Source organism: Ruditapes philippinarum, unplaced genomic scaffold (genome assembly GCF_026571515.1).
Source record: "Ruditapes philippinarum isolate M1 unplaced genomic scaffold, ASM2657151v2 ctg489_1_1_1_1, whole genome shotgun sequence".
NCBI lineage: Eukaryota > Metazoa > Mollusca > Bivalvia > Venerida > Veneridae > Ruditapes > Ruditapes philippinarum.
Window position 1 is genome coordinate 296,910 of NW_026863918.1, and position 14,419 is coordinate 311,328.

General features: G+C 29.7%; 1 protein-coding gene across 3 annotated transcripts in view; it reads right to left on the minus strand.

Moving 5' to 3' along the window:
• The window catches only part of LOC132723836 (uncharacterized), a 29,232-nt gene extending 15,116 nt beyond the window's left edge, over positions 1-14,116 (minus strand). Inside the window, exons 1-2 of one of the 3 annotated variants that reach the window (XM_060708629.1) lie at positions 14,025-14,116; positions 5,068-6,229 (exon numbers count right to left, since the gene is read on the minus strand). In XM_060708629.1, the coding sequence (XP_060564612.1) occupies positions 5,068-5,982 (915 nt within the window). In that variant the 5' untranslated portion in view covers positions 5,983-6,229; positions 14,025-14,116. Of the gene's footprint in view, positions 1-5,067; positions 6,230-13,494; positions 13,932-14,024 lie in introns of those variants that run through there. The other 2 variants (XM_060708628.1, XM_060708630.1) reach the window with 2 other exon arrangements.
• Between the last annotated feature and the right edge of the window lie 303 nt (positions 14,117-14,419).

Sequence of the window (14,419 nt, forward strand, 5' to 3'; positions counted from 1 at the left end):
TCCCTACAACTTGCTTAAGCTGAGTTCAACAGTTATTCCCTGCGGTCTGGAGACCGCAGGGTATTGGTACGCGTTTAACTTTTGAGGCATGGAGGAGCACGTGACCTGTTTTCGGTACATGGAGGAGCATGTGATCTGTAAACCGTATATGATTGGTTAATTGACCTTTTCGAAAACCTAGCTAAATACCGTTTGCCGTTACGTTCTAGGGAATTAGTCCAAATTGCACCTCATTAAGAACAAAAAACTATTACGTGATATTTCTAATTTTCTATAATTATTTACCGTTTAAGGTGGAAAAACTTGAATGATGTGTTTGAAAGTTAGAGGTAAACCTCTAGATATTCTTTAATATCTATCTCAAATTTTACAAACAATAAATTGTTTATGCTGAAAATCTACACGATTAAAAATACGTAGTGGCATCTAATAAATAAGATATTTTCAGCGTAAACTTGTGTGTTTACTTTTTTGCTCGGAATTATTCATAAAATGGTAGGCCTATTTAATAATTTTCTTAAAAGAAATAATTGTTTTATGTTCGACCTTCTCTGGTCTTCAACGGTCACCAGTTTTCAAAGACCTTCTTCTATATTGATCGATTATTGTCAACTATATTCCTGATGCAAACGTTTATTTATCCCCCACCCCAAACAATGTTGGAATTAGTTAAATGAAATATCTTTATATCATTAAAAATGTTCCCCGCAGGAAACCATTTTACTTGTACATAAGAGAACTAGGAGTCCCCTGAGATGAGATGTTACCATGTAGGAATCAAATGTGATGAGTCTATCCTTGCAGCCTGGCCTAGCACTATGCTGTGGTAAGCATTATTTTGTATGTCGGTACAAAGCAGCCCGACTGCTTTGATTGGACTACCCAGAACAAACTCATTATACAAAGTCAGCAGCGTATCAACTTTATGAAATAAAATCTATAATTTTATTACAAATGTATTGTGAAGTCATTGTTCTCAAAATACCTTCATTGTTAGTTTTGAAGACTGAATATTGTTTATGAACAGAGCCGACCAAACGTAGCCGCCCCTACAATTACATTTATCCTTTTCTATTTCTTTGCTATGCATTGTTTTCTTTTGTTTAGTGTTGGAGATTCAATACCGCTTGTGCCGTTATAAAGAGTCGTAAGAAATGTTACACTTTTATTTGTCCTTTATTTTGTTTTTGATACATAAGTGTTGTTTTTTTTTCTTTCGACATCTTTATACAATTGCTACTTTTTGCCTGAAATGCTTTTAGATTCTAGTTGAGAGCAGGCTAATAAACGCAACAATTACATGTAACTTTGTCATCTTTCTTTTTCCTATCTTTCAAGTAGATTAATCCTGCATTTTCTTGAATAGTTTAATTTGCAATTTTAGACGGTAGAATTTAGCTTACACTCATTTTCATTGGAAAAGTGATTGTTGAACACACTTGACTTGACAAGAAAAAACATCGGGTTATATGAAGAAATGCATTACAAAACACTTATTATCTTCGCCCTGTTTTTGAAATTGTCAAATTACAACCAGCTTGTTTACGATGGTATTAAAATGATAGACAGTTTTACGTCAGTATAATCATATCTGATGTAATTATATATCACTTGCAAACTTTTTCCTCAATTTTATTGAGTGAATTAATAATCAGATTTGATCATGTGTTATAAATAAACAAGGCTTCTAAACGTGTGTATAGATACGACATTGTATTAATCAGTTCAGTGGCTCATTTTTGGACAATTTGACTTGTCAAGAAAACTTGGAGAGTCATATTATCGAAACCGCAGTTTATTGTCAATATTTTTTATATCATTTTTGACGTATTTTTGTAACTGGCAATAGAGAACTAACATTTCCAAAACTGAAACAGAATGAAAATTCTATTAAGGAAAGGTACGCGTTATTTGGTCCATTTTTTCCAAACTTCACCCTCTCCCAGCCCCGTATACATACATATAATATAAAATACACCTAACAAATTACTGTGGTTGGTATTTTTTTATATCATTGCATGTCTATAGCGTATACGAGATGTAGAAAATAAAATGATTTACAATTTGAAAAATAATTTAGCACTCTGGTACCAGATATTTTGGGTGTTGGACAAATATGAGTTTTTTCCCCCTGATTTTTGGTTTGTCCCCATGTCAAGTCATCGACAAATTTGTAATGCTTTACTTTTCAATTCGGCATGGAAGTTTGATATTTACTTATGCTAACTTTGATCTGGACCTAACGCGACGTTGTAATAAAATGTTATCTAATAAAAACTTAAGTCCCTTAACATTGTCACCTCAATTTCCTTTATACTTGCTCGAATAAAATACCTTTTATTTACTCATGTATGATGGAAATGTTGGTAAGGTTGATTTTGCCGAATTTTGCTAACTAAAACATACTATAATGTAATTTATCAATAATTGCAACGATATTCGGCAATGACACTGACTACCTCTTTAAGAAAGAAATTAAAACTTTTTATAAATATCAAAGACACCATATCAAAAATATAATATTGTTGAAATTGTTCAAATTTCCTACTAAATTGTATAATAAATCAATGTGAATATCTTATTCATAATCAATAGCTTTGAACCCGGTTATCATTTTATTCTGTTCAAAGGAAAGACTTTCTGCTTTTGGGTACAGTACGTATTGACATTACAATGCATTCAGCTCTTGTTTATGATGTAGATACATGATACATGACAAATAAAGCTGAGTAAATTAAACAAGTGAGTGAGAAATGCATTTCAAAAGATATTTTGTATTTGAAATCTGTTTCGATAGTCTGAATACCTAGATGGCAATGACTCTAGTTTCTTTTTTATCTTAACCACGTTTAATATCTTTAATGGACTTGCTCATTAAATGGACTTGGTTCTCCTGGGCTCCTTGTCGCTGGTTATTGTTGCTGGGTCGTGTGGGGGATGCCTTCATTGAACGCCACATTTCCTTGTTGATCTTGTCTATCATATTTTTCTTTCATTTTTAACGTGAACCAGCAAAACCAGTCATAATTTTTAGGGAAAAATTAAAACAAATTAACTGACTGAATAGCAGATGATGCTCAGATGGCAGAGAGGTGCCGGTGGATATTGGTCTGCACTGGTCACGTGGGTAGAATCAGTTGCCGTCAGCATGGTAAAGGTTGGGTAAATGTGCCGATACTTCAGATATTTTAATTGGGCTAGCTGCGCAAAATATTTTCCTAAAAAGTGGACTCCAGTTCATTTTTCATAAAAACGGGTTATGATATTTGCGGTTACGAACTGTCATATAAATGATAATACTTCAATGTGAAGTTATAGTATTAGGATATACGTAGCCAATATATGATAAAAAAAACTATTAAGTACGACGTAATTCAAATTAAATAAAATTTCAATAAAATGTTCATTACTCTCAAGTATAACACTTTAGTCATATAAAACAGTTTGAAAATATTCAAATTTTAAGTAGATATGTACATATACTGACAAAAAATTACCCGGCATTGTAAAATAACACTCAACTTACAATAAGAGTTATAAACTATAGAAAAATATTTGTTCACTAAATTACTGTCACAAAAAGAATTTTTAAAGTCACTTAAATTTTTAAAGTAGATATTTTACATTCGGCTTAAACTAGTCAAGCTATGATAACATTTACTGCTACAATTTTTAAGATATTCAATAGAATTTATCGAACATTGGTATTGATTTTGCTTTTAAAAAAAGGCCAATTTAAGTTCAAAATTCACCGATTTTAAAAAGACGATCGAGTACAATGTTACGCCATATTGGGATACAATTGCAAATTGGATAAGCATGACCAAATCTGATCAGGTTTTGATCTTACTAATTAGTAATTGATAACTACATTTGTCAATAGACACGACATGCGATTAAGTTTAACATACCCACCATTAACCTTATACCAGCTGGAACCGGAAATGGTTAACCCTTGCTACCGGTATAGAGCCAGGCCAGCCAGCACATCCGTGAAGTCTTACCAGACTCTATACTGTCGGCTTATTAACTTTAAATTTTCCATTTTGATATCCCCAAAATTGACAGTTTCGAAAATGAGAATTTCTTAAAAAGTTCATTAATACATTACACAACATTCGCTATTTATGCGACTGATATACTGAATCATGATAGTACTATAAAATGTTTATATATAATGTATATATATATGTAATGTATATATTGTATATATAATTATGTATAATATATATAGTGATGTGATCTTTCATTTTCAGTTGAGTCGTTAAAGCAAGGACTATGAAAATAGTTTGCTTATGTTTTTAGAGCTTATTATTAGACCATTTTTGCCTCTTGTTGGGGAGGGGGGGGGGGGGTACTCATTACAAAAGTACCTAAAAAGACACTAAAATTTCAAGATAGGATTTAAAAATAGATACTGTTTATTGTGATATCATTTTTATCGTTGTTATTGTGTTTGGCGGCGTAATTCATTACTTTATTTCAACAGTATTAATTAATTCAAGTTCTCTAAACGTTTTAAATATCAGCATTAGGGAGAAAATTGGAAAATTCAATTTTATGTGCTTTGGGATATATTTGCGTAAGCGTTATTTAAAGAGACTTTTCAATTTTGCAAACAATTATAAATTTTACTTAAGCCAGGTGGATTCGAATTTGAAGTTAATCTTGCTAAATGGAGTCTAAGATAAGCACATTGATCTTGCCATTTCCCCTTGGTATGCCAATGACTAATAATGTGGTATATTAAAGCTATTTAACAAAGATAAAACTCAAAATAAACAAATACATGTATATCATCAAACATATAAAAAAAATCTATGTTCACTACCTTTAAATATCTTAATTAATTAAACTATGATAGGAATATTGGGAGATATGTCATGTTACAACATTTGAGGATCCATTTTCCAATTACATTATATAAAACCGAATACTGTCGAAAAAGAAAGCTTAGACACTATAAATACTTTTACTAATTGTATATAAATAGCTTTTACAGGTCTCATTGTACGAAACATGGGCATAGAAATGATAGTACATGTCTATACAGTCATGTGAACTTACCTCAATGTTAATAAGTTCCAATTTCTTGAGTTTTCTGTGCGGCTCCTTGACCGCACTATTGTCTCGACAGCAGCAGGATGTCCACATCATATTGCATATGTTAGATACGACACAATGTACGATGACGGATACAACCAATGACGTCACAACCATCCATGTTTTATTGTTTTTGAAAGCATCTACATTCACATAGATTGCAAGAGTCGTAGTAAATATGACTAAAATATTTATCGCGTGTTCAATCACACAGGCTATAACAAGAACTTTTCCTTGAGTTATAAGTTGCGCTTGCCACACGTTATTCTGAGCTGTATTTATTCTATTGTTGAACTTCCACAGTTTCAGTACAATGATGACGTCACAAACACAAAGCGCAATGATAATCAACCACCATACAACAATTAACAATGTTCCATACGCGGCCCCTTGTTTTCCGTGATCTCGAATTGGAAAACAGGAAATATCATACGGTAAATTTTTGTCGTAAAGTTCGTCTGAAACGTAAGGCAAACAGGACAAAATGCAGCCGAGAATTACTTCCGGTGAAACAATAACAATCACAATATTTCTATGAAAATTTGAAATAGATGATGATTTTCCCGGATTTTGTATTGATAATAATATTATTCCAGTAGTAATATACGACAATAAACACTGAGTAATTCCGAATAAAAGGAAAAATCCTGCTGCGTCACACACTGAAGACTCATCCACGTGCTGATAGATAAAGAATAACACTAAACCAACAGACAAACAGCTGTTGGCTAAATCCTGATATATTAACGAATACTTCCACAGTTTAGGGTTTGTAAAGTCCTTGAACAGTTTTAAAACCACAGACAACACATTTGATATAACAGCTATAATTGCCAACACAAACAAAACTATACCTATCGAATCATTGTTTATGGCCATTCTACCCCCATCCTCTCCTTTTGTGCTTTACAATGGCAAATTTAAATCTATTTGAATATTCCTTTTAATATTTAATTCCAGTCACGTCACCTGTATTATGATACTGCTATTCCTTCTATATAAATGTTTAATTCAATTGCCCCGGTCATAAACCAATGAATATTTGTAATATATTATGCATGTTCTATTACAGCTTCTTATTCCACATTAAACGCTTCGGGTTTTGTTTACTGCAGTATAGGATAATCTACAATACAAAACAAAAATGATTGTTTAATACTATCATAAATAATAAAACGAAGTCGCTGAACCAAATAACTACTCTGTGACAAGAATGACAAAATAATTCGGTATATATGATACGTATGATATTGCATTATGTTTGGGATATACCGTCTTTATGTTTGATAACATCTATCGATTGATATTTAATTATAGTAATAAAATGTCATTGACTAATTCTAAAAGGGAATAAAAGACAAGGGTTCTATTTCTTTGCGGGAGCACGTGTGACAGTCGTTTCTTAAGAAGGTGTTTTTTGTAGAAATGGAAACCCAATGTATGATAAATGGGTGTCAAGTCGTAATATGATAAAAGTAGGTAAACAGATACAAAAGGCGTTGCACAATTAATGGAAATACAATGTATAAAAGAAAACAAATCGTCAAATTGCACGACGAATATACAGGTATCCCAGAAATAAAACACTACTCAAATTTAATTTAAGATTTCTCAACAACAGTCACACAAATTAAAAGATTTATTTAAACGTTGGATGAAATACTGTCCTGTACAATTTTATTATAAATTAATTATTTAAAGTTCGGATAGATTTGGAGATATTGCATATCAACTAAAGTCAAGAAATTTCAAGTTTATATATCAATTGGAATCTGGAAATAATCAATGCACCTGGAAAATGAAGGATATTAGAACAAAATACAAACAAATGTTAATAATACAAAATGCGAATGCAAAATTAAAACCCTTAAAGTTTAGTAAAATAAATTTCAAAGTTAATTAATACAAGACTTGGTAACCTATATCATTCTTAAATCATTACATAAATGACTCACACCAAACCTTAGATAACAGAACACCAATAAATACAATGCTGTTCTTGTTTCAATATCACTATTATAGCACGTTTAGTTACTTGATCCTATTTCCCATGATCCCAAAAAATCGAAGGAGGTCAAACACTATCAGCATGCCTCTTTTTCTGTGAACATTTAAATTCAAACATTCTTGGATCACTTTGTTTTATTTCTGCCACAGAATTTCTTACCGTTTTTTTTTTGTTTATTGCATTGAAATAACCTAATACCATCTTCTAGTCTTAAGATTGCGTATGTCTGCTGGAACCGCCGGACATACTTTGTCTTTCAAAATATCCAAAATCATTCGTTGATCTGTAAAGCACTTCTAATATTATCTTATTTATTTTGACAATAAAATAGTTATACTTGGTATACTCAAAAGAAAAGATTCTATGAACCTTAGCAACGTGAACGTGTGTAGATTAAAGACATGCAATTTCTGTGCAACTCGAAATATGAATAAAATTCAGTAAATAAGCATAATTCTAAATTTATATGAACATTTGAGCTGTAATTTTACATAAATTTATAAAATGTGTCATAAAAAGCTTTCAATTGCATTCAGTAATTTTTTTAGACATTTTTTAATTTTTCTTTTAATTTGAGTGTCATTTTTTGACGGACACACTGCACGCAGAGAAACGAATGTCGAAAAAGTATTATCTTTAGATATATCTTATCCTTATTCATAGTTCAATATATCTGCTATCAATTCTTAATGAAACTATATCCATTAACTGACTCCATGCTGATTGAAAGTTGATACTTTTATACTATTAATGCATATTGAAAAGAATTTTAATTAATTCGTCTCGAATCATATTGTTCGTTTTTCCCCTTTCAATTCTATTATAGTGTTTGTACAGACATTTTTCATTCTCACCATAATGGCATCATTTTTTTATGTTTTTTTACTTCAATAATTTTCATTTCGATAAAATCTTTCATACATTCAATTATACGCTAGTTGCTTTCCACCTTTTATATCAATATAACTTATTGTCAGTTACATTAGTTTAAAATTCAGTTATGACTGGTTATATAAAATCCATTTTCAATTTGCTAGAAACAATCATGTTTAAACTACATTTACAAGAAATTAATAGAAAAAATCGCTTTGGAAAAGACAGTATATACCTAACTTTGATAAATAAATTTAGGAAAAAACAATAACAACAACAAACAAACAAATAACTTGAGATGAGTTTTGACATTGTGTCATTTAGTGTGAGTATTCTACAGTCATTTATTATAGTCATAATAACAATTTCTTTTTGTTTAAATATACCTTGTACTAAACGTTATATGTTTTATATAGTTTCTGACATTGACCATTTCACTACGCCATCGTGTAAAAGTTGTATAAGACTGTACTTTTTGTGATTTTTAAAAATAATCTTAGCCTTTTCATATAATAAAACAATTATTGACTAGTGAACCATTAAATATGATGTGATATTCACTGGCAGAAAATCATATTGACCGAGGCGATGTCATCTGCCGGTGAATATCACATCATATTCAATGACTCACTAGTCAATAAGAATTGTTAAACGTAGCCTACTTTGTGCGCATGGGCAAACCGCCCGAATATATTTTTAAAAATATCTCCTGAAATTGGAATTGATATAATTCTTAGCATACTGCCCGGATGTATTTTGAAATAAACTCTTAAAATTGGTATGGATTTAATTCTTAAATTGATATACTCAAATATGTCATATTCTCTTTATGCCTGGCACAATTTTATATTACCAATTTCGTTAACTTTTTTCGACTTTGTATTGTTATGCTGGATCTATATTAATTAAAATATTTATGATTGCTTTTAATATGATAATATGTATAATATGTCTTCCATGTTTCAACTGAAATCTGATCACAATCCATTGACCATTTACAATTATATCTTATATTGTTTGTAATACTAGAATCTTTCAAAAATGTAATATATTATATTAATTCACTTTGATATTGTAATGGTATACTTTGCTACATTAGCTTATGGCCATGTCAAGTAATATTTGATATGGTCTTTCATTTAAAAGTATTCTTTTCATCTATTCATATTCTAATATATTTGACATTGCTTGTTATATTTGTTAAATGGTCAAAGATATTTTGTCTGACGATATGCCAATAAACTTGAAATTGTGATACATGTTTTACATTTTCTTTCAGATATTGATATTGCAAATTTGATACAAATTTTATTAGATTTGTTTCTGTAATAAAGATACCTTTTTAGATCACGTGGGTATTTTTCTGTCATATTAACACTTTTTAAATCGTATCAAATGATACTTGTTTTGCCAAGTAAAGTTCGGCTTGTCATATTTTATTTTCTACCATGATTTGATACCTCCTGCTATATGTTTAAAAAAGGTTGTTGGGGTTCTTTTCTTGACCAATTAACGCTTTTTTAAACATATTTTAGGTTATGTTCGTTTTTCTTCAAATTAAGTGAAGTAATTTTTATGATATTTTCATTTTTTTTAATCTGCGACGTCATCTTCTTCTCACAAGACAGGCAAATTTTTTATTTTATTTTTATATTTCCTCTGAAAAAGTAAAATGATAAAAATGAGATGACATAAAATCTGTTTGTTATTTTCTGTTGCACAAGCTCTTTTTGTCTACTTTTTAATCATGTACATTTATATTCTAGGCTCTATGATATTTTGTTCCTCTAGTTACATAATTAACGCTCATACGTTCTAAACTATTAACATATTTTATATTCTAACATATTTATGAACATATCTTTTTCCTAACATTATATAAATAAACCATCATACACAGAATGAAAGTAAAGAATTAGCAAAACTCTACCAGTTAAAATCAATCAAATGTCTGGGTCTTTTTTTAGTGAAAAATGATAACTGTTATTTTGTTGTGCTTAAATCTTTCAGAATTTTTGCAGAGGTTTTATAATACAGATTTCTACAGATTTGAATAGATCTTTTAAACCACCATATGTCAAAAACGTATGTATATAATTCAAGAAAATATTTATTTTATAATCATTGCATGCAATAAAAAATCAACAAGTACCATCCCTAATGTATTGGTGCATTTTATTTATGATCTCATTTACGATTTTTTATTGTAGATCTACAGTATGATATTTTTGTCACTTTTTTTCATTTTTTGAGAAATTGATGCTCACGGCTAGATATAAGATAATCATGCTTTTGATTTTCATGAATAGTGGAGACATGAATTTTATATGGTGAGGATATGAATTTTATATTGTGAGGACATGAATTTTATATTGTGAGGACATGAATTTTAAATGTTGAGGACATGAATTTTAAATGTTGAGGACATGAATTTTATATTGTGAGGACATGAATTTTATATTGTAAGGACATGAATTTTATATGGTGAGGACATGAATTTTATATGGTGAGGACATGAATTTTATATTGTGAGGACATGAATTTTATATTGTGAGGACATGAATTTTATATGGTGAGGACATGAATTTTATATGGTGAGGACATGAAATTTATATGATGAGGACATGAATTTTATATGGTGAGGACATGAATTTTATATGATGAGGACATGAATTTTATATGATGAGGACATGGATTTTTTATCGTGAGAACATGAATTTTATATGGTGAGGACATGAAATTTAATATTGTGAGGACATGAAATTTTATATGGTGAGGATATGAGTTTTATATGGCGAGGATATGAATTTTATATGGTGAGGACATGAATTTTATATTGTGAGGACATGAATTTTATATTGTAAGGACATGAATTTTATATTGTAAGGACATGAATTTTATATTGTAAGGACATAAATTGAATTTTATATGGTGAGGACATGCATTTTATATGGTGAGGACATGACTTTTATATTGTAAGGACATGAATTTTATATTGTAAGGACATGAATTTTATATTGTAAGGACATGCATTTTATATGGTGAGGACATGAATTTTATAATGCAAGGACATGAATTTTATATGGTGAGGACATTAATTTTATATTGTGTGGACATGAATTTTATATTGTGAGGACATGAATTTTATGTTGTGAGGACATGAATTTTATATTGTGAGGACATGAGTTTTATATATTGTGAGGACATGAATTGAACTTTATATGGTGAGGACAAAAATTTTATAGGGTCAGGACAAGAATTTTATAGGGTGAGGACATGAATTTTATAGGGTGAGGACATGAATTTTATAATTATGGTGAGGACATGAATTTTATATTGTAAGGACATGAATTTCATATGGTTAGGACATGAATTTTATATGGTGAGGACATGAATTTTATATTGTGAGGACATGAATTTTATATTGTAAGGAGGACATGAAATTTTATATGGTGAGGATATGAGTTTTATATGGCGAGGATATGAATTTTATATGGTAAGGACATTATTTTTACATTGTGAAGACTTGGAGTTTATATTGTGATGACATGAATTTTATATAGAGAGGATATGAATTTTATGTGATGGGAGAATAATTTCTATATGATGGAGACATGACTTTTATATTGCGAGGACATAAATTTTATATGATGAGGACATGAATTTTACATTGTGAGGACATGAATTTAATATGTTGATATCTGAGGACTTTATATGAAAAGGATATGAATTTTATATCGTGAGGACATGAATTTTTTTATGGTAAGGACATGAATTTTATATGGTGAGGACATTAATTCTAAAAAGTGAGAACTAACGATTTCACTATCAACATTAGTATTTGTTTTATTTGTTCGTCAACGCTGTCTTTTTTTTCAAATGAGAGATACATGTAAATGTGAAACAACGCACATATTTTTAAACACATGTAGAATTGAATAAATGAAATAAAACAACGAATATCGCAATATGTAAAACATGATAAAACTAATAATAAAAGCTGTTTCCTTTGTCATCCTTTGATAATTGTGATTTTTGCAAAGTTAATAGCGATACGACATTTAGCTTTCTTTCAAGTATTTCGGAAAATCTAATTAACAAACAAAATTATTTTCATCGACCTTATTCTCCTTTTAAGGGAACTGAAATTTAAGAGTTTAAAAATGTTATTTTTTTTTATCTTCAAAGTAAGTCAAATTAAGTTAAAGTGTGACATAAAGATAAAAAAAAACATTCACACACTTCAACTGTATGACTCACAAACGCGAATACGAGCGACAATCAGCCATGATTATTTAAAATAATGATAATTTATTTATTTTGGTTTTGTTGTTGTTGATTAATGATGTCTATAATAATGATTATGGCATTGAATATGATTATGATTATAATGATGATATTGATGATGATATGATGCTTATGATGATGATGATTATGATTATACTGGTGATGATGATGATGACGATGATGATTACGACGATGATGATGATGATGATGATGATGACGAAGACGATGACGATGACGATGATGATGATGATGATGATGATGATGATGATGATGATGATGATGATGATGATGACGAAGACGATGACGATGATGATGATGATGATGATGAGCATATCGATGATGATGATGATGACGATGATGTATCACTTATTATATTGTGCTTAAATATAAAAAAAGTAAAATAATAAAGAACTCACTCTTTTCGCATAGAAATTTACATAACATATATCCGTACATAAACATTTTTTCCATTAACTTTTGTTTAATTTCAATCATTGAACAATGCTTATATATTTATCTACATGTTTTCTAAAAAGTATTTGTGGCCTGCGATCGATTTCATTCGTAATTGAAAATTTCACACTTAATTCATTTGAATTAAAACAGCATCATTTAATCGATGTTCAGCTCTTCAGATACCCAGCACTTGTTCAATTATACATTTGCCATTTCTCTATGGATGCCAATATATACTTGAGGTAATTATGCGAAACAATTTATCATTTTCATGTTACAAAAGGAATTTAATTAAACTAGAAAATATAAAATCATTAAAACAGTGTTTTTCTAACTTATTTGGGAAGACGCCTTAGCCTCTTGTTTTTTGGAAATATCGTTAAAATTGCTAATTTGGGAAGCAAAAAAGCTGTTGTAAGTTTAGATTTTGGGCAAAACTACATGATTTAAAAAAAATCAATTGAGAATATGCCTTTTATAGGTCTCTGTTACAAAAGGTGAAAAATCACTGTAGAACCGTGTTTTAATAAATACAATTGTATGTTTTATTGTGTTTTACTCAGCCAGATTAATTGAAATAGATACACTCTCTCTATTCATCAAATCACATTTCAATCTAATCTTTAATGATAAATTTTAATGATCTAATTAAAAAACGAATATAAAACATGTTTAATTACTTTTGAACAGTCATTCTCCAAATCTAATTTGATATACTTGATAATTTATAGATTATTTGTATCGAAAGAACAATAAAAACAACATACTGTGTTTAAAAATACTTTAAACTCCGATGTCCGTCGTATATTTCTTGTTTTATAGTCGAGTTAAACTTTCCATATATTCTTTATTGTCCATTTAAATGAATTTATCCAACAATCTATAAATTCCATAAGAATGTTCACTGATATATTCTACGTTACAAGTCCTTGTTAAAATATTTATTTCTTTACACCGTACAAAATCACGTTACCTAAATCCGGGCGATTATTCACTTCGACACTTGTGATTTTTGAATATTTCACAAAGATAAGATATATCTTATAAATTACAACCGTCATTATATGATCGATCCGACTACTGGTTTGACCTCCCCCGTCAGTGATTACCGGTATTGATACGTTAAATTATCTATACATTTCAAGATCGCATTTATTGAAAAACCTTCATAAAACTTTTACCGATCCTTACTGGAGTGTTGACATGTTGTTCTTCCGAACGAAAAATCTTTGAACATAATAATAACGTATTGATAAACTTGTACAAACAATAGTGAACAGCATGTGTAAAACTTTACCTCATTAAAACCACGCACGTAAAATCATTAAAACCAACCTTCAGATTTAAATTAAGGAGCAAAAGAAGGCAAAAATATCCATCACGCAAGCTTTGATATTTGAAAATTGAATGAATCAAATTATTGGCAAGGAAAAGATATTTGTAGATTGTGTGGACCATACGTTTTTCAATGAAATCAATATGGGGTTGACAAAGCCCAGTTTCGATCGTTTGTTGACATTTGATATATTATAGTAGCGTGAACTATCAGTGAAATATCTCAAATAGCTTTCACATTTTATCGGTAAACACAAAATCTACATTTACTTTATATCAAATGTAACTTTAAAAATCGATTTTAAAAATCACGTCAAGGTTTTCAGTTAGTTTGTTTGAAAAAAAAATGGAATGTTT